The 21,173-nt window shown below is 39.7% G+C and overlaps 1 protein-coding gene across 2 annotated transcripts; it reads left to right on the top strand.

Annotated features, from left to right (window-relative positions):
• Window positions 1-447: 447 nt before the first annotated feature.
• On the top strand, window positions 448-19,341 carry LOC124392116. 2 transcript variants are annotated; one of them, XM_046858805.1, is made up of 7 exons: window positions 448-716; window positions 6,782-6,865; window positions 6,981-7,322; window positions 8,432-8,749; window positions 9,482-9,511; window positions 9,685-10,131; window positions 18,035-19,341. In XM_046858805.1, the coding sequence occupies exons 2-6, from the start codon at window positions 6,802-6,804 to the stop codon at window positions 10,035-10,037; spliced, it is 1,107 nt and encodes a 368-aa protein (XP_046714761.1). In that variant the 5' UTR covers window positions 448-716; window positions 6,782-6,801; the 3' UTR covers window positions 10,038-10,131; window positions 18,035-19,341. The 2 variants fall into 2 exon arrangements, with proteins under 2 accessions (XP_046714761.1, XP_046714762.1); XM_046858806.1 differs by lacking the exons at window positions 448-716; window positions 18,035-19,341 and adding an exon at window positions 1,412-1,687 and having other exon boundaries at window positions 9,685-10,037.
• Window positions 19,342-21,173: the final 1,832 nt, after the last annotated feature.

Here is a 21,173-nt window from a genome sequence, read left to right as displayed (position 1 = left end):
GTTTTGTTGTTCATCAGAACAAGGAACGTCTGCTAAAGCGGGGTCTGGTGGACCAACTGTAAGAAGGCATTTAGAGTTTAATCCAGAGATCATCTTGAGTGAGGATAAGGAGATGTTCACTTCCAGAACAAACATTTACAGATAATGTACCCCCACCCCCCAACCCCCTCTTGTCATTCAAGATGTTCAGAAATTCAACACAAACTGTAAGTTAGTAAACTATGTTTACCTCAAAGTTTCAGCCTTTTATATTTAAATACCTTAAAGATACTAAATGGAAGATATTCTGGTTTTATTTCAAGTTAAATTTAATTTCTGACAGATAAAATAGCAGAAAGAATTCAGACACAACACATTCAAAACACTGCTGCTGTGAGTCCTGTTTACACATGTTCAAACAGGTTAACAATGTAAATTCTTTGGAACTACTGAGAGCTTCATAAACAACAGGACTGCGAGGCAGCAAGAACAAGGCGTGAAGCAACTTTTTTAAATGGCTTATTTAATGATTTGATAGTAAAACTCTGTAGTGTGAAATCTACAATTCAAAATCTCTCTCAAATTCAACCCTTGAGGAAGTGAGAAGAAAACTCTACCTATTGGCTTCATTTGTTTGACACTGAACTCTAAAAACTAGCTGCTGGCAGAACCTTCAGAACTCTATTCTATAACTTCTATTAAATTATATTGAATCACAAAAAATGTTCATCTCAAAGGTAAGGCTCAGTTTAAAATTCTTATTTCTGTTTATATGAATCTAATTGTAAATCTGTGATATCTGCAGTTTAAAAATTCCACTGCTGTCAGAAAAACTAAATCCTCAGAGGATGAAAATGGTGGACTCTTTAAATATCATCCTGGACATACTTTCAGTGTAAAATTTTTTTAGAGACTTTTTAGAAGAAGGTTTTCAAGGTTTTTAAAATCAAATGTAAATATCAGAGATTTTACTCAATTCCAGGAAATGATCAGGTTAATCAGTGTTCAGGTAGAAGAATCACAGACTCTCGACCAGATTGTGTTCTTGTATAAGAGCTTCATTCTTACATGATTTATTTTGCACATGGACAAATATGCAGTCCTAAGAATTAGAGAAGTATTTCTGTGACCTCTTTAATTTTAAAATGGTGTAATGTAGTGACAGCAGGAGTTTTAGCTTTTAGCAGTGTTTACTGTACTTTGCTTACAGCAGTAGCTGAGTTCAGGTTGAGGTGTATCAAATCACATGTAATTTGGGCAGGAACACGATCTACAGGAATTACTGTTCGTTTTATTTGATACCAAATAAAAGACTAAAACTGGTATCCTGTTACTCGTAGCAGGTGAATGTGGCAGGTCTGATACAGCTCTTCCTGCCTGCATGTTGTTGGTGTAGCTCTTTGCCGATTGCCCAATCATTGCACAGACAGAGAATATATAAACTTGTTGGGTGCTGAGGTCTTGCGCCATGTTGGAATGACACCCTGGATGAGATTCTGTGGCTAGTGTTTGTTTGAGGTTTCTGCTCTGCAGTTGAAAGGTTAAGTTAGAGTTATTTGGTTGGTGTGGGTATTTGCTTGAGGTTACAGAAGTCATAACCCATCCTTCTGCATGTACATTGTCCCTGGATAGACTGAACAATCCATCGTTCCTACAGTGCGGTGTTGTCCACCTAGCTGATCAGATTTCAGAAGATCCTACTCATATGGTATGTGTTTTTAAATGCTTTAAATAAATAGATTTGCATAGAGAACTGCAGTTTGTTCTGGGCAGTTTGTTCCATGTTGGAACGGCACCCATTTAGTTTAGTTTTGATTTGTTGTCACTGAAGTTCTGTGTGTGTGTGTGTGTGTGTGTGTGTGTTTCTGCATGTGCGTGTTTGGAGCAATTGCTCTTTGAAGTATCAGTGTGGCAGTTCTGGGACCGGTGAGTGCCTAAGGCCAGGGTGGTTACTGAATTTCCCTTTATGCGTCAAGTCACGTTTCAAGTCAAGTCAAGTTTATTTCTATTGCACTTTTCACAACAGACATTGTCTCAAAGCAGCTTTAAAGAATTTAACAGTTAAGGGGAATAGTGTGTATTTATCCCTGATGAGCACATTGGAGAATGTGGCAAGGAAAAACTCACCTAAGATGTTATGATGAAGAAACCTTAAGAGGAATCAGACTCAAAAGCAAAACCTCATCCTCATTTGGGTGACATCAAGAGTGTGAATATAGTCTTTAAACAATACAGAACACTGGACAGAGAGAGAACTAACATGATCACTGGAATGTAAGATTAAGAGTAATGTTCTTTCTACAGTCTTATAAAGTCATTTGTGGTTATAGAACTAGGAGCTACTGAGCAACTCATAAAATAGCTCAACATTTGTGATCATCACAGATCCATACCAGCTTCTCCATGCCAGAGCCTTTAAACACTCCCGGAGGTCCAATGTCAAAACTCCACATGTAGTGGGATCCATTTGGCACTAGTACGTCTCTAGATGTTTTGTGATGTTTGTGGGCATCTACTTCTTTAAATGTCCATAATCTTTATGATTTGTGATCATCACAGATCCATACCAGTTTCCAGTAATGTTCTTTCTACAGTCTTATAAAGTCATTTGTGGTTATAGAACTAGGAGCTACTGAGCAACTCATAAAATAGCTCAACATTTGTGATCAACATGTCTGAGCCCCAAAAACTGTCAGGAAGACAATTCCAAAGTTTAGAAGCTAAATGTGAGAATATTCTACCACCTTTAGTGGACTTTGCTATTCTAGGAACCACTAGAAGTCCAGAGTTTTGAGATCTCAGGGAGCGTGACGGATTGTAGCATGTTAGATGACTGGAAAGATTATTTGGAGCGAAACCATTTATTATTATTATTATACCTTTATTTAACCAGGAGGTCCCATTGAGATTCAGAATCTCTTTTACAAGAGAGACCTGGCCAAGGTAGCAGCCAAATCACAACAAATGCATACATAACAAACACCAAAAGTACATTTTCACAATAAAAGAAGTACAAAATATTAAAAATAAAATATAAAAAACACAATGAGACTCTTAAGAAAAACAAGAACATGTCTCCATCACAACACTCTTTATAGTAGTTTTACATTCATTTAAGGACATAAGGGTTTCTAACTTTAGCTCTTTTTGTAGATTATTCCACCCCCAAGGTGCTAAATAAGAAAAGGCAATTTTTCCCAATTCGGTTGTAACTCGTGGCACATTAAAAAGCAACCACTTTGAGGAGCGTAGCTGATAGGTACCAGAGCAAACAGAGAGGAGGTTACAGAGGTACAGTGGAAATTTACCAAGTATAGCTTTATAAATAAAGATATACCAGTGCTGTTGTCTACGAATTTTAAGTGATGTCCAACCAACTAAATCATAAAGAATGCAGTGATGGGTAAGGGACTTTGTATTTGTTATGAATCGTAGTGATGCATGGTAAACTGAATCTACATGACGAGGATGGAAAATGCAGCATGCATGTACAATATATCTCCATAATCAATTACAGGCAGAAAAGTAGCTTCCACAAGTTTCTTCCTAGCACTAAAAGTAAAGCAAGATTTGTTTCTGTAATAGAAGCCGAGCTTGACTTTAAGTTTCTTAACTAAAGCAGTAATATGTTCATTGAAGGAAAGCTTATCATCTATCCATATCCCCAAGTACTTGTATGAAGACACTCTTTCAATTGATTTCCCATCTAATGACAAAATGCCACAATTGTCGAGTAGCTGTGCTCGAGCTTTTGAGAAGACCATAAACTTTGTTTTCTGTGTATTTAAAACCAATTTTAGACTCAATAATGTGTATTGCAATGCCTGAAATGCAGTCTGAAGTTCCTGCACTGCTACTGAAATGGTGGAAGCCTGGGTGTAAACCACTGTATCATCAGCATATAAATGTAATTTGGCTTGAACATCTCTATCCAAATCATTTATAAAAATTTAAAACAGAATGGGTCCTAAGATTGATCCTTGAGGGACACCTTTAGTTATCTCAAGAAAATCAGATTTATAACCCTCAGCATAAACACATTGAATACGATCTACCAAATAATTCTGGAACCATGCAACAGCCTTCTCACTTAAACCAATTGAACGTAGTTTGGTCAATAACAATCCATGATCAACCGAATCAAATGCCTTAGAAAGATCAACAAATAATGCAGCAGAAAGTTGCTTCTTATCTAAGGCCCCAATAATATCATTTGTCACTAATGTAGCAGCAGTGATAGTGCTATGGCCACTTCTGAACCCTGACTGAAAATTATTTAAAATATTTTTGTCAGTCAAATACTGTTTTAACTGTACATTCACAAATGATTCCAAGATCTTTGACAAAACAGAAAGTTTTGATATTGGACGGTAATTATTCAATTCTGATGGGTCTCCACCTTTATGTAAAGGGAGAACATAGGCTGCCTTCCAACTTTTAGGAATGGAGTTAGAAAGAAGACTCAAATGAAAAATATGCGCTATGGGCTCAGCAATAATATCAGCTGCCACTTTTAACAGAAAGGGATCCAGATTATCTGTACCTGCTGACGTTTTGTGATCAATGTCTTTGAGGGCTTTATGAACTTCTGAAACTGAAATCGGTTTAAAATTAAACAATTCCCGATTTACATTTTCAGATGCTGACATGGCTGGACATGGGACAGATTTATTTACGGTTTGATTAGATATGAATCCAGCCTGAATTTAGTGCTTTGTAGGTAAGTAGCAGTAGTTTGTAGTCAATTCGAAACTTAACAGGAAGCCAGTGATAATATTGGGGTTATATGGTAATATTTTCTTGACCTTGTGAGAACTCTGGCTGCTGCATTCTGGACAAAGTGTAGCTTGTTTATTAATGATGCAGCACATATTGCATTTAGAAATTTTCCCACTGTTGGACAAAAAAAGGTTTATCTTATCCACCTTGTAATGCATTACAATAGTCTATTCTGGAGGTCATGAACGGATGAACGAGCTTCTCTGATCTAAAGCTGGTTATCATCAGCGTAACAGTGGAAGCTAATTCCATGCCTTCTAATAATATTTCCTAAGGGAAGCATGTATATTGTGAAAAACAGGGGTCCTAGAACTGAACCTTGTGGCAGAGCATAATTTACTATCATTAACATGGATAGCTCTCCATTTAAAGCTACGAAATGGTAACGATCAGACAGGTATAAATGCCTGTCCCTGAAAGCTGATGTAATTCTGTGATCTACGAGGAGTGATCTAGGAGGAGATCATGATCTATAGTGTCAAATGCAGCACTAAGATCTAGTAAAACTAACAGCGAGATGAAGCCTTGGTCTGAAGCTAAAAACAGGTCATTAGTGATTTTAACTAGAGCAGTTTCTGTGCTATGATGGAGACTAAAACCTGACTGAAGCTCTTCAAAGATATTGTTCTCTTGCAAATGGGAACAGAACTGGGCAGCGACAATCTTTTCAAAAATCTTAGACATAAATGGGAGATTTGAAATTGGTCTGTAATTTGATAGTGTGTTTGGATCCAGAATATTTTTTTTTAATGAGGGGCTTAATAATTGCTAACTTGAGGTTTTTATTTTTATTTTTATTTTTTAGCCTTTATTTGTCACATATACATTACAGCACAGTGAAATTTGTTCTTCGCATATCCCAGCTTGCTTAGAAGCTGGGGTCAGAGCGCAGGGTCGGCCATGATACGGCGCCCCTGGAGCATAGAGGTTTAAGGGCCTTGCTCAAGGGCCCAAGAGTGGAAGCTTGGCGATACCGGGGCTTGAACCCCCGACCTTCCCATCGGTAACCCAGCGCCTTAACTGCTGGACCTACCACTATCATTTAGGGACGTGACCTAACGATAGTGAGGAGTTAATAATATTCAGCTCTAGCAGCTTTTAGCGCCTGTCTGTAGCTAAGCATACTGTCTTTATACGCAATTCTAAAAACTGTGCGCGCAGTGTGCCCGGGAGATCCTGACAATGTCTGAAAGTACAACTTTAAGTACGAGCACTTCAAATGATTTAAACCTGAATCCTAATCTCTGACTAACATTAAGAGAGGCACTAGAGATGGTATCTACATCCCCCCACAACCAGTGTCCTATGGTGTGTGTGTGTGTGTGTGTGTGTGTGTGTGTGTGTGTGTGTGTGTATCCAGGTGTAGAAACTGAGGGGGCTTTATTGTACCCTTTATTTTCTGCTGTCATGTGTTTTATCCTAAACCGCAGATGTCCTTGACTGATTGGGTTGTGTCTTTTTTTATTTTGTTAATTAGTTGATTTATTGTCAACATTTTTTTGGTTGATTTGTTAAATTTTTTTCAAGATAAAATTTGTTTTGAATCCACATTTCCTGCCAACTCACTGAACTTATCTGCTTTGCCTTGAGAGCATTTATTTATTTACTATGGTCCCAGGTGAATTTCCTGGGTGGAATAGTCATTAGGACTTCCATTTTGGAACTTTGGTAAAATGTTTATTAAACCTAATTTACATTTAATTGCACATGATTTCACTTACAAGTTTGAAGATTACTGATGCTCATTACATTATATTATAGTACCACTGAGACCACAATCAGTTCACAACCAAGTTCTCGTTCTGGGTGAAATTTCACTCCTCTAAAATCCACAACATAAAACTACTCATGGTAGAAACTGTTTACAGGATAGAAACATGAGATTTTAACAGTAGGGATTTGTTGGTCTTTCAGTGTAGAAAATTGACCCTGTTACCCCCACCCTGTTTGTGTCATTTTCTAAATAAACAATTTTTTTTATAATTTTTTTTATATATTCTGCCTTTGTTTGTATTTGTATCAGGAAATCTGTAAAAACTCCACATGAGTCTTCCAGGCATCATGATCCTCCTTTCTATTTCCATCTTCTGGCTCTCTGTCTGTGTGTGTGAGTGACCTGGTTCAAGTCCAACAACACACAAGTGTCCTAACATTCATTACAATATGCTAAAATCTTTATAAAATGCTCCAAATCATGTAGATTGTAATGTTTCCCCCCACAGACTCCATCAGTGCAGATCCTCCCATTACTGTAGAAGCTCATGTGGGTTCCACAGCTCTCCTGCCATGTACCCTGAGTAAAGACTTCACCCAAACATCAGTTATTCGGTGGCGTGCTGATAATGAGGTTGTGTTTGAGAGAAGCTTTGATGATACACATGAGGGTCCAGGATATGAAGGACGTGTGGACGTTCCTGAGGACGAGCTGCATAAAGGAAACTGTTCTCTGGTGTTGAAGGACCTCAGAGTCACTGATCACACTTTCTACAGATCCTTTGTGCTGGAACATGTGGAGGATACAAACACTGACAAAATACAAGAAATCAACACAGTTCAACTCAATGGTGAGAAAACATAAAAAATATACAAATATAGTCATAGTGTATCAGATAAAAGTTATAAATAAGGACCACCATTATTTGCTTACATCTGATCACATTATTCAGAATTAACAGAAAAGTTATAGACATGAATAAAAGGTTTACTATTGTATTTACTAGAAAGCTGATCAGAAAGGGTCAGAGGTCATCTGGTTGTGATTGGAGATGTGCATCAGGACTGAGATCCTGCAGGATGGAACAGTTTAAACAAGCAGTCAGATATGAAGCTGACAGGACGAGGACACAAAGACAGTTAGAGCAGCATCCAGATGTTTATCAGGTGGTTAGGAAGATGCTGTAGTTCCTCCTCTTGATGTTTTCACAGAGCACAGTTTACACTCTGCTTTGATTTGATCATTAATTGTGAAATCCATCCAGATCACTACAATATTGTCAGGATTATGGACAGGAACTCTGTTTCCCACAAGCCACTGCAGCAGGTCTCATGTTTGTTTTTACACCTGATTCACGTTTCATGATCATTAGCACTTGTGGATGAAGATCTCAGCGTTCACTGCACACTTTGTCTTCTGTTTGTTGTCTCATGCTGTCGGTTCCTGCTTGTGCTCAGGATTCGTTTTTCTACTTTACTTTCTGATTGTTCTGGATTTTGTTCCTTGGGGTTTGTTTGCACTTTCTGTAAGAAATGATCTGCACTTGTAGCTGCTCCTGCCGTGTTCCATGACAAATCTACACGAGGTTTTACTCTACAGAGTGTTACATGATATCAGATGCTGCTATCTGAGTATTTTTACTGCTAGAACTGAGTGAACACCAGGAACAGTATCAGTGTGGGGTTTTGTTGGACAGATTAAACATTTACTGATTCGAACATTCGAATGAGTTTATTTACCACATTATTGTACTTCATCTGAGTTTTTACATGAAAGTCAAGAAGCTGAAATATTCCCAGAGTTATTTTTTAGTTTCATTATTTATTATAGTTTAATATCTGTGTGTGTGTGTGTGTGTGTGTGTGTGTGTGTGTGTGTGTGTGTGTGTGTGTGTAAAATAAATTAAAATTAATGTTCTTATATAAAAGCATTCTCTAAAAGTATTTTGTGTCTCTATAGTTTTTCAGAGTGTATCAGCTCAGGTGGGATCCACAGCAGTGCTGCCATGTGACTGGAGACATCTGTCCATCCAAACACCTCATGTTGAGTGGAGTATTGGTCGTGAGACTGTTTTTGAGCGAAAGGGTAAAAAGTCATTTCAGGGTGAAAGATATGAGGGACGTGTGGACGTTCCTGAGGAAGAGCTGCTTAAAGGAAACTGTTCCCTGGTGTTGAAGAACGTCAGTGTTACTGATGAAGCTCGGTACAGCAGCTACATGGTAGTGATCAACACAAAGAAACCTGTGTTGGTCCAGAACATTAAACTCTCAGTCAGGGGTAAGTGGATGAGTATCAGATGATGCTGAATACGACACGTACAGTATCAGTTCCACAGTTATAAAAGAATGAAAATGACTAAACTCAGGTGAACAGGATTCTGGATTTAATGTAGATGTCAGTGTTTCTCAGTTCTGCTTGAAGCTGCACTACACAGTTTACTGTTTGGTTTTGTTAGACTGAGTGTGGAGAACACACACCTCCTGTCCTGCATTTCAATACTGTTTTATACCTCACACACTCACTGACTTCCCCGTACTAGATCAAGTGTGTTTCCTACATTACACACAGGAATTTTTCACTTCTGAAGTGTAGAGTGACGTTCAGTCCTCATCTAAAACACACATGAACTGACATGTGACATGAGTTTCTATAGTAATGTGAGTAATTTATTATAAATTTGATGTTCTGATCTAAAACTCCTTCAGCATCTGCAGTGTGTAAATGTTTTAGAAAATGAAAAACAGCACAACAGCTTCATAAACTGTATAAAAATCCCAAAGCAAACAGCAGAAGTGTTTAAACACATGCAGGAGACTGAAGAAAATCCCTCATCAGATCAACACACACTGAATGGAGACAAGGAGAAGTAGATCCATCAGAATTAAAATGCAGGACAGGACTGGGAAAAACTCTGCACTTTTATTTATAAGAATTTTGACACTTCTGCAGTTATGAAGTAAAATTTTTAGAAGAAAAGAATGAATAATAAAATTCTTATTTCTTTTTCAGTCACAGAAAAATCTGAATCAGCTCCTTTAGGTGAGTAAATCTCATATTTATTTGTTGTAGTAATAAATATTAAATGATTTATTAACTGTCAAAATCTCAATTTATCTCAGTTTATTATCAGATAAAATATTTATCACATTTCTACCCAGACTTTATTTTAATATTTTATTAAATAACATTTAGAATAAAATTTGTGTCTCCAGGTGAAGCTGATGGAATGAACCTGCTGATCATCATCACTGTTTGCATCATGTGTTCAGTTCTTCTTATATTTATTGCAATTTTAATATGGAGGAAAAATCAGTGTAATTTCACACACTGCAGAGACTCCAGTGATCTCAGGAGCTCCAGCGCATGGAATAATAGAAATGAGGAAGATCTCAGTGTATCTCCTTTAAAACAACAAGCGAACGACAGTGAGATACAGGAGAACATTTCTGATTCAAGTCAAGAGTCAAGTCAAGAGGCTTTTATTGTCATTTCTACTTTACACAGTGATACACAGTACACAGAAAAAATGAGAAAACGTTCCCAAAGAAATGTGGTGCTACACTAAACAACATAGAGCTACACAAAGCTACATAATGTGCATTGAGTGCAAACTTTTTGATTGATGCTCACATGAAACTGTGATCCGGAAACACCACACTATCAGTGTAACCGGTGACTCGCGACGCCAAACTTTACATGCAGCCGGCGACACCGGTGGAATAACTGGACTCTGCGTTGTGACTTTACTGAATCAGATACAGGACAGCAGGCTTTGATTCTTCTCCAGGAGCATTTTTATTTCTGACACATGAAACAAATAAGCAGCCTCTTTAGATGGAAATGCCCTTTTCATTCTAAAATACACACGTTGTACATTTATCACCATGTGCTCTTACTTCCATACACTTAAAGATAAGATTATTACTCAAAAGTATAAGATGACACGATTAACCACACAGATAAGTAAAATAACATTATACAAAATAAATTTAAGTGAAAATATAAGTTCAAAAGATTAAAAATAAATGAAATATCAGGAGACTAAAGAAAAACCTACCTCTTCCACAAGATAACATTACAAAAGGGAAGAGGAGGGAGCAGCAGAGGAAGTTAAATCACATGTGGCATCACAACTCTTAAAGGGGAAGCGCTCATTTTACATCAGGTAACCATATGAGATAAATACAATTTTGTGTGAATTCTTATATTTAACAGTGTATTTTCTATACCTGTTACACTCACCCCAGAATTTACACAAAATATGAAGGTAAACACAAAGCACTGGTCATAAGAATCACTCGGCCTACATGACAGGAAAAAAAATGCAGACATCAACGTGAAAGTTACCCAACCATAGGATACAAACGTGAAAGAGATTGGCCAAACCTCCACACATGTTGTAGGCATAGACAAAGTGCCCATTACACTTTGAAACACTCAGACCATTTGCTTAAACATATAGTTTTAAACATAACATATAGTAAACATCATCATCATAGGCAACGCAATGAAAATACAGACCTAAACATGAATAACAGGAGATCCAGGCTCCATACCAAGTATGGTTTCCAATTGAACCATGGACTCAATTAATCTGCGAACGGGTCTAATTACCCTACCAAACCTGGTAAAATAATGATTGGCAGTATCAGGGTGAACCACTGGGTCATGTAATTCATTGGAAACAGGAACATTAGAGAAAGAGGCATCAGTTACAGTGTCAAAGTTAACAACTGATACATCATCACATGCTTCAGAAATAGGTTGAGAGCAATGAGATGAGACCCATGTAGCAACAGGATCATCATCACAAACAGCCATGTGAGAGATGACAGAGAGAGACTCCACATGTGACAAATCATCAGTTAATGGTATTGTAGACTCAACCAGACCACATACAGATTGAGAAGGAGTGGAACAATGATCAACACAAACACTTCCACAAACAGAAGATTCAAAATCAGCAGTCGGCATAGGGAGAAAATTAACTGGTAACAACAGATTTCGATGCACCACTCTCTCACGACCAGATCTGTCACGGATTTTATAGATGTGCAGGGTCGGGTTGGAGGAGACAACAGAATACATGGTGGGCTCCCACTTATCGGCAAGCTTTCTTTTCCTCTGCAGCCTTTGTTAGCAAGGAGGACCTGATCACCAACTGACAAGGGAAGACCTTTAACTCTCTTATTGTATTGATCAGATTGATGTTTTTGTTCTGCAGTAGAGTTCTTTTGAGCCAGCACCATAGCAGACTGTAGATCTCCGACAAGAGATTGGACATAATCATGGTAATTACAGGTAGACTCATCACGAAGGACACTTCGAAACATCAGGTCAACAGGTAATCTCGGCACCCTCCCGAACATCAAATAAAACGGAGCAAATCCAGTTGTCTCATGGGTAGTACAGTTATATACAAATGTCATCGTTTGCACTAACTGTGGCCACTTCTGTTTTGATTCAGGAGGAAGGGATCTCAGCATGCTCCCCAATGTTCTGTTAAACCTCTCAGCGCCACCATTCCCCATTGGATGGTACGGGGAAGTTCGTGACTTGTCCACACCGGCAAGATGAAGGAGCTCCGCTATCAGCTCACTCTCAAAATTGGCTCCCTGGTCGGAATGAATACGTTGGGGAAAGCCATAAATGCAGAAGAAGCCATCCCAGAGTTTCTTGGCAACGCTCTTTGCAGATTGGTTCCGACAAGGAAAAGCGTGAGCTAGCTTGGTGAAATGATCCGTGATTACCAAGACATCCACCGATTTATTGTGCCTGTCTTCAGCGGCCCAGAAATCAATACAAACAAGCTCCAATGGGGCAAAGGTTTTGATACTCTCAATGGTGCTCTGGCTGCCGGCTCTGGAGTCTTACTTAGGACACAGCGGGTACAAGTCTTGACATAATCACGTACATCTCGTTCCATGCCAGGCCAATAGAACCTCTGGCGGACTAAAGACAGGGTACGTGGTTGACCTTGGTGACCGGCCAGGTCATGAACACCAGCAAGAGCTTGTTGTTTCAGGGAATCAGGCATGGCAAACTGAAACTTCTTTCTCTTAGTACAGGGATCTTTGACGGCTCTGTACAGGATGTCATTAAGCAAAAAGAGTTTGTCCCACTGTCTCAAGAATCTCAGAACACGCAAATCCTCACTCATACGCTCACGCCTGGAAGGTCTGCGTTTCCTACTAACATAGAAGGCTACCCTTGAAATAACCTTGTCTTCATGCTGCTGAATCTGCAGTTCAGGCAACGAAAAGGCATGAATGTTGTCGTGGCAGTCAGGAACCAATGAACTCAAGTGATCGGCCAAAGACGTTGCTCTGGATACAGCCCCTAAATCCCAATCACCACAAGACGACAAGATGGAAGACACATCCTCAGCAGCCATGGAGATGTCCTTTTCAGAGCTCTGATTGAACCCGGTGTCAAGGATCTGTGGCTGGCATGTAAGATGAAATGCATTCTGCACAGAATCATCCTGCACATTGTGCACATGTTTCAGCAATTCAGAGTAAGGCTCGGACAGGAGTCGTTGGCTCACTGGCTTTACGAACGGGTCACGACTGAGCGCATCCGCCACTACATTTAACCTTCCCGGGACGTACTTGATCTGGAAGTTATGCAGGGGCCAGTTTGAAACCCAGCGCTGCTCGCATGCATCCAGTTTAGGTTTCGTCATGATGTATGTAAGCGGGTTGTTATCAGTCCATACAGTGAACTCGTGACCTTTAAGCCAGTGGCTGAACTTGTCACATATGGACCATTTGAGCGCCAAAAATTCTAGCCTATGCGCAGGGTAATTGGCTTGGCTGCGGCTCAAAGACTTGCTGGCAAAGGCTATTGGACGCGCTTTATCCTCACCAGTGGGAACTTGAGAAAGTACTGCGCCCAAGCCGTCTAGAGACGCATCAGTGCAAAGAATGAATGGCCGCTCAAAGTCAGGGTGAGCAAGCACCACACTTTCAACAAGAGATCTTTTTAACTCCGCAAAGGCGGCATCACAGGCAGGAGTCCAATCTTGGGGAGACAGCACACGGTAAGTGCCAGATCGATTCGGACCACTTACACCTTTCACAGTCCGTTTTTGACCAGCCGTCAGATTGAACAATGGTTTTGCGATCCTTGAACACCCAGGAATGAAGCTTTGGTAATAGAGGACCATGCCCAGAAATGATCTCACTTTCTTCTGCGAAGGTGTTAAGCCATCATCTTTCATCAGATCCTTTTTCTGAAAGGCGGAAATGATTGCCACCTTGTCTTCGTCTACGGAAATTCCAGAACCACTGATTACATGGCCCAAAAACTTGATTGAGCGTCTGAGAAAGTGACACTTTTCTGGGACAGCTTCAAATTACTAGCCCTCAACCGCGAAAATACCACTTCCAAGCGCTGCAAGGCCTCCAGCTCAGAACGGGCAAAAATCAGTAAATCGTCAAGATAGCAAAGCAAACTTGAAAATTAAGATCTCCAAAATGCTAAGCATCATCCGCATAAAGGATGCCGGACTGTTACACAGACCCTGAGGGAGACGGTTATATTCATATAACCCCATGGGCGTTGAATGCTGTGTAATGTCGGTCAGCCACATGAAGCGGGATGTTGTAAAATCCTGATGTTAAATCTACAGAGCTGAAGAGAAAATTTCCACCAAGAGCAGCCAGGCAATCCGCCTGATGGGGCAAAGGATGAGCGTCCTTGATCGTCTTCGCGTTAAGCCAGCGAAAGTCGGTACAGATTCTAAGAGATCCATCCTTCTTCCAGACCATGACCAGAGGAGACGCGTATTCGCTGATGGATTTGCTAATAATGCCTTTCTCTTCCATTTCAGATAGGGCCTCTCTCAACTTCTGGTAATGGGCCGGAGGGATTCGGCGGTAAGGTAAGCGAAACGGACGATCATCACACAAATGAATTCTGTGGACAAAGTCTGATGCTTCTCCACAATCAAGTCTGCCTCTGGAGAAAACATCACGGTAAGACACGATGAGATTTGTCAGCTCCTTCTTCCATGACTCTGAAACCTTGCATCCATCAATATCAATATCATTCAACCCATACTTGTGCAGAAGCTGCTCAGGGTCAATGGGTGGAACTGGTTTGGGCAAAGCTGAATCAGTTGTATCAAGAGGTCTGCACACACCTTGTGCAATGGTAACATCCTCTACTGCCAAACAAGGAGAAACGTCAGCCAGCTTTGTATTACGCCTCAGAGTAATTGGAGACTGGGTAGTATTTAAAATCTTCATCGGGACCCAACGATCACCCCACATCGGAGACACCACTCGTCCAACAAGAACATTGCGAGGTGCTGAACGTGAAGTAGTGGGTTCAATGATGACGGTGCTACCCGGTGAAATAGGTGTGTTTGCTGGTAACTTTCCCCATACAAGGTGCTCACACTTTGGAAGTAAAGTGACTGCCTGACAAAGCTTCACTGATCCAAGTTTATCGGGTTGAGTGGAACCAGACCAACGGGAAGTACCAGTCAACAGCTCAAGAAACTCTTCACACTCTGAGTTACTGTTTTGGCAGGAGATGAGCTCCCAGTACTTCTTTTCAGCTTTCATCTTTTGAAGCATGCATTTGATGACATTACTGCCGATAATGAATTCGTCCTTCTGACCAGGCACTACTAAGGTAGGTACAGTGAATTCAAAATCGTAAACTTTGATTTCCAGGTCATAAGCACACTTCGGCTTGGTAGTAAGGCCGCCGCAGCCAACTAAGACCACATTATCTGGAATTACTGAAGGTTGTGGGAGGACACCATCAGTACGTAACTTGGATTCACCTTCTGAACTTAGAGTGCAAGCCATACTACCAGAATCTAGCAAGCCATTCAGTACCGACAAGCCATGAACAGTCACAGGAGCATAGAACAGATCACTTGCTCCATCAATTTTCTGAGAACCTACAAACAGCACTGTTTTATTGGGAGGCAGCAGTTTGCAACTATTTACAAAAATCTCTTGTGGGTCTGACTCGGCTTTCAGGGGAAATATGCCACTGCCCATGCTAACCCCCTCCATGCATGGGCTTTCTAGTTTAACTGAGTGCTAGGAGAAGGTTGTTCTAGGTTCGCTGCCATGGGGCAACTACTCTTAAAGTGTCCAGGCTTGAGGCAGTTACGACAAAGTCTCTGACGCATACAGTGAGTATATGTGGTGTGCTCTTTGGACTGACACACTCTACATGCCTGGCTCACGTTGGACTTAAAATCTGAGGATCTGTTGGGACATGCAGTGTTAGACAATGACAGTGAAGCAGTGCATAATGATAGGACTTTATCCATCATACCAACCAGATGCTGCACATTAGTATTGGGAGAGAAAGGAGCAGCGTTGGGATTGAGCTGAGCGTCTGAATATTGTGACTGCCCGGATGAGAGTTCAGGCTGTTTGGTGGAACTAGGTATAGGATCGTCACATACAGTCACAGTGTTCTGATGGCAAGCAGACCCAGGTGTGTAGCGAGGGCTCTAGCGGAATCTCTTTTCATGTTCCTGCGATGGCAGTCCAAACGCTCCTGTATCTCGGTAGCACTCCATTGTTCAGCAGGTTTGAACTGAAGAGACAAAGCAAGACTAGGATCCGGACAGTGAGAGACAAACATCATAACAGCTTCAGCCGCAGGGTCCTCAACGCACTTGTTGCGCCTACGTAAGCACTCATCAGCCACATCGATAGCCTTATTAAGCCGTATCCAGTAGTCCATTGGACTCTCATTTGCCTTAGGAAGGGTGTTATAAAAGTCAGCCATAGGCATGTTTGAATACATCAACTCACTGAAGTTGCGCTTCAGAATATCAAAAATTGTGCTAGAGGGCACTGTAGTGGTTCGCCCTGGGGCACTGCGCAAAGACACTTTGACTATATCCCTTGCTTTCCCTGCTAATCTACCCAAAATTAAATCATAGGCCTCAGCGTCATCAGTGCATTTCTTACTGTTCAAATAACTGTACATCATGTCTTCCCATTCATGCACAGTAAACAAATCACTTCGATCACCTCTAAAGAATGGGGGAGGTGTGACATCATGTTGGATAATGACTTTCAATTTAGAAGCATCAACACATTCATTTGAACACTGCACACATGACTTTGACTGCTCTTGGCTGTGCTGTTGTGCTAAACTGAGATTGGCTGAAATGCTCTCACCAATTTTCTGTGCCAAATCAGAAATAATACTCCCTAAAGACTCAGGAGCGATAGTATCAGCATTTGGTCGTGTAAATGGGGTAGAACAGGCAGTTGGGCTCACAGAAGCACCAATAGCTGAATCAGGCATGTGTACATTGTCAATATCTGAATTAAAGACTACTCGACCCCTCCCAAAACATCTGGGTGAAGTTTCAGATACTGTCTTAGCACAATATTCAGCAACCCCACTACCCCTACCTACTGAAAACACAGCATTAGGTCGTTTCACGGGGCTAAAATTATCCTGACTCATTGTGTCTTCAAACATTTTCCAGCATAACCAGAAAACACAGTAAAATGAAAATCTGCAGTTAAGAAAGTAAATAGAGCATCAAAACAACAAACTTGAGAAAATAAACAAATGCTTCACATATGTAATAAACTCACAAATAATAAAGTAGAAAACTGCACACAAATAAAGTCCCCAAAACGTGTAATCTCACCTCACGTGAAGCAGCGTTCGTTCAATACAGTCTTAAGGGCACTAAGTAGTAGACAGAAGACGAGATGAAAACGGGTGACGAGACGAAACGAGCTGAAGTCACCGCGATTGTTGAAACACACCCCCAAATGTACGTGAATCAATGCGCAGTTCACCTGTAGTCCGCCAAAGCAGCAGCTCCGCGATCGATAAGCAGCCGATCGCGTGAAATCGAAGGGTTCACGGCACCACGTGTAACCGGTGACTCGCGACGCCAAACTTTACATGCAGCCGGCGACACGGTGGAATAACTGGACTCTGCGTTGTGACTTTACTGAATCAGATACAGGACAGCAGGCTTTGATTCTTCTCCAGGAGCATTTTTATTTCTGACACATGAAACAAATAAGCAGCCTCTTTAGATGGAAATGCCCTTTTCATTCTCTTCCACAAGATAACATTACAAAAGGGAAACAAAAAATAAAATACAACAAACATACCTGACACATGAAACAAATAAGCAGCCTCTTTAGATGGAAATGCCCTTTTCATTCTAAAATACACACGTTGTACATTTATCACCATGTGCTCTTACTTCCATACACTTAAAGATAAGATTATTACTCAAAAGTATAAGATGACACGATTAACCACACAGATAAGTAAAATAACATTATACAAAATAAATTTAAGTGAAAATATAAGTTCAAAAGATTAAAAATAAATGAAATATCAGGAGACTAAAGAAAAACCTACCTCTTCCACAAGATAACATTACAAAAGGGAAAAGGAGGGAGCAGCAGAGGAAGTTAAATCACATGTGGCATCACAACTCTTAAAGGGGAAGCGCTCATTTTTACATCAGGTAACCATATGAGATAAATACAATTTTGTGTGAATTCTTATATTTAACAGTGTATTTTCTATACCTGTTACATCAGGACATATGCACAAATATACAATACAAACATGTAAAACAAGGAACTTGCTTCAAACAAAAGAGCTTAGAACATGGAAGAAACCAATGGAGAGCACAGCAAAAACCACTCGACATCTACATAAGCTTCAGAACGAGATGCTGGAAAAACTGGTTGATGACACTGCTGCTGCTGTCTGTACTGCTTTAACATGTTCACACAGGTTAATAACAGATTTATTTAACACGATTGAGAACAACATGAACCACAGGACAGAGGCAGTGAGAACAAATCATATTTCACATTCTTTATCAAGAGCAATAACCATGTTTATCCTACATGTACAAACCCCAAATTATGTTCTAACACGTCCTTTCCAATGGATTCTAGTTTGTTTCCAGCAGTCTCAGTGTGTATGATGGAACGAAGCCCCGTCAATTCCTGAACATCACGTTTAGAAATTCATGATTCTCTTATCAGAAAAAGGGAAAAACACTGTTGTTTTTTTTTTCTTTTGCCTCCTTTTGTTTGAGTTTATACAGAACTTTGTTTCTCTTTCTGGACAACCAGTCAAGTGCATCCATTGGACAGCATTCTAGGCCTCGGCCCACCAGCCTGTCACATGATTGTCACTTTTTGAGAAGATGTCCCTCAAAAACACACAATACAAAAAATGTGTAGTTAAAAATATTTATAATTTTGATATGATTTTTTGATCTGCAGCTTCTGGTCAGTGTTTCATTAGCAACAATCAGTTCAGATTTTTACGTTGTAGTGTGAATTGTATTATACTGTGTGTTTGTACAGTATTCTTGTTCCAAAGTCAAATATCTCATCAGAACATTCAGAACACGGAGAGCAGATCCGGGAGCCGTGGACTCGACTCCTCCAGAGAGGAATTAACATTACAGTTACATTACAGAGTTAAGAAGAAAAAGTTAATAAATAGGATGTATGACAAATATGTAAATATCAATACACTAATTTGTTTGTTTGTTCGTGTATTTTTTCATTCATTGTCAAATGCTCCACACTCCAGTAGGAAAATTCATTTAAAAAACAGACTATATTACCCAGATTTCGTAGCGGAAATTTTCAAGAAAGGAACTGAAGCAATTGCTTTAAATGTACTGAGTTTTGTTTTTGATAGGTTTTTAAGAAATTTGTTTTAATGCTTGAAAAAAACAAAATTTAATTTTTATGCTTTTACAGGTCACATGACATGTTTGTGCTCTTTCATTTTATTGACATTTTAAATTAAATTTTTACATATAATTTAAATGCATAAAAAACATTTGGTTTAGAAAAAGCCAACTTCTTTTTGTGTTTTTGATATTTTACTAAAATAATTAGTTGTGTATATATATATATATATATATATATATATTTTTTTACATTCCATAAATGTGCCATTACATAATAATAATAATAATCATCATCATCATCGTCATCTTCAAATATGGGGATTACACACTGAAATTTAGACTTGTTAATGACTGACAGTTTGAGTTTTTGAAAGATTTTCCTGTTCTTGTTATTATTATTATTATTATTAATAACAATAATGTCTAATAAACTTCACCATAAATACCTCTGATCTGATGAAGGCAGCAGAATGTTCATCCACTGGTCATGTGATTTACAGGAACCCAAATCTGCTCACTATGTAAATGGAACTGCTGGTTATTTGTTTTCTTTTTAAAGCTGTTTATTTAGCAGCCCTCCTTATTGCCCCAGCACACCTGCTCCACACCATGAGGGCAGGAAGTCAGTCATGTGAGGGCAGAAGTTATAAAACAAATCTCATCGATCATGTGATCTTTAATCACTACTGGAGCCTTAAACAAATAAAGATTGGCTTTACACTAAACCTATTTTTAATGAACCGTTTAAGTTGTAGAAAAAAATAACAGCTAGCATAACCATTTACAGAAGTGTCATACACAACACCTTGTGCTTCCTCCTGCACTAGTTTGCTGCCCTGTAGTTTGAGCTCTGTAGCTCTCAGGTGAAATCAGACAGAAATCACGGGTGTACGCTTTTACAGAAACATGCCAAAAGCATTTTATAGATTTTACAATCGTGTATCCAGAAAGTATTCACTTTGTCCACATTTTCTTGTGTTACAGCTTTATTCCAAAATACACTGAACAGAATTATAAACGCAACACTTTTATTTTTGCCACCATTTTTCATGAGCTGAACCCAAAGATCCCAAATGTTTTTATGTACACAAAAGGCCTATTTCTTTCAAATATTGTTCACAAACTGTGTGACCGTTCTGTACAACCCAGACTGAACACACACTCGTACTCAATTCTCACATCCACGTCTCAGTACCACCATATTACAGTGCCCTCCACAATTATTGGCACCCTGTTTAAGATGTGGTCATTGACTTCTAAAAATTCTCCTTTTTTTTAAAACAACATAGAACCCAAATGCAAAAAGAGAAAATCCAACCTTTATTTAAGTACATTACTTTGGTGGTAAAAAATCACACATTTAGAAAAAAAAACTTAAAATCATGTGTGCCACAATTATTGGCACCCCTGGTGTTAATACTTTGTACAACCTCCTTTTGCCAACAAGACAGCACTTAATCTCCTCCTATAACATTTCACAAGATTGGAGAACACAGAGAGAGGGATTTTTGACCATTCTTCTTTCTAGATCATCCAGTGTCCTGGGTCCTCTCTTATGCACTCTTCTCTTTAGCTCGCCCCACAGGTTTTTGATTGGGTTGAGGTCTGGGGACTGAGATGGCCATGGGAGGACCTTGAGTTTGTGACTGCTGAACCACTTTTGTGTAGATTTTGCCACATGTTTTGGATCATTATCCTGCTGAAAGACCCAATGACGACCCATCTTCAGCTTTCTGGCAGAGGCCATCAGGTTTTTATTTAAAATATCCTGGTACTTCAAAGCGTTCATAATGCCATGCACCCTAACAAGGTTCCCAGGGCCTTTGAAGAGAAACAGGCCCACAGCATCACAGATCCTCCACCATACTTCACGGTGGGCATGAGGTGCTTTTCGGCATACTCATTCGCCAGACCCACTTAGAGTGTTTGTTGCCAAAAAGCTCAATCTTAGTCTCATCTGACCAAAGCACACGATCCCAGTTGAAGTCCCAGTACCGCTTAGCAAACTCCAGG

The sequence above is a fragment of the Silurus meridionalis genome, chromosome 10 (genome assembly GCF_014805685.1).
Source record: "Silurus meridionalis isolate SWU-2019-XX chromosome 10, ASM1480568v1, whole genome shotgun sequence".
NCBI classification, from domain to species: domain Eukaryota; kingdom Metazoa; phylum Chordata; class Actinopteri; order Siluriformes; family Siluridae; genus Silurus; species Silurus meridionalis.
The sequence above is the reverse complement of the archived record's forward strand: the minus strand, read 5'-3'. Positions and strand labels throughout refer to the sequence as shown.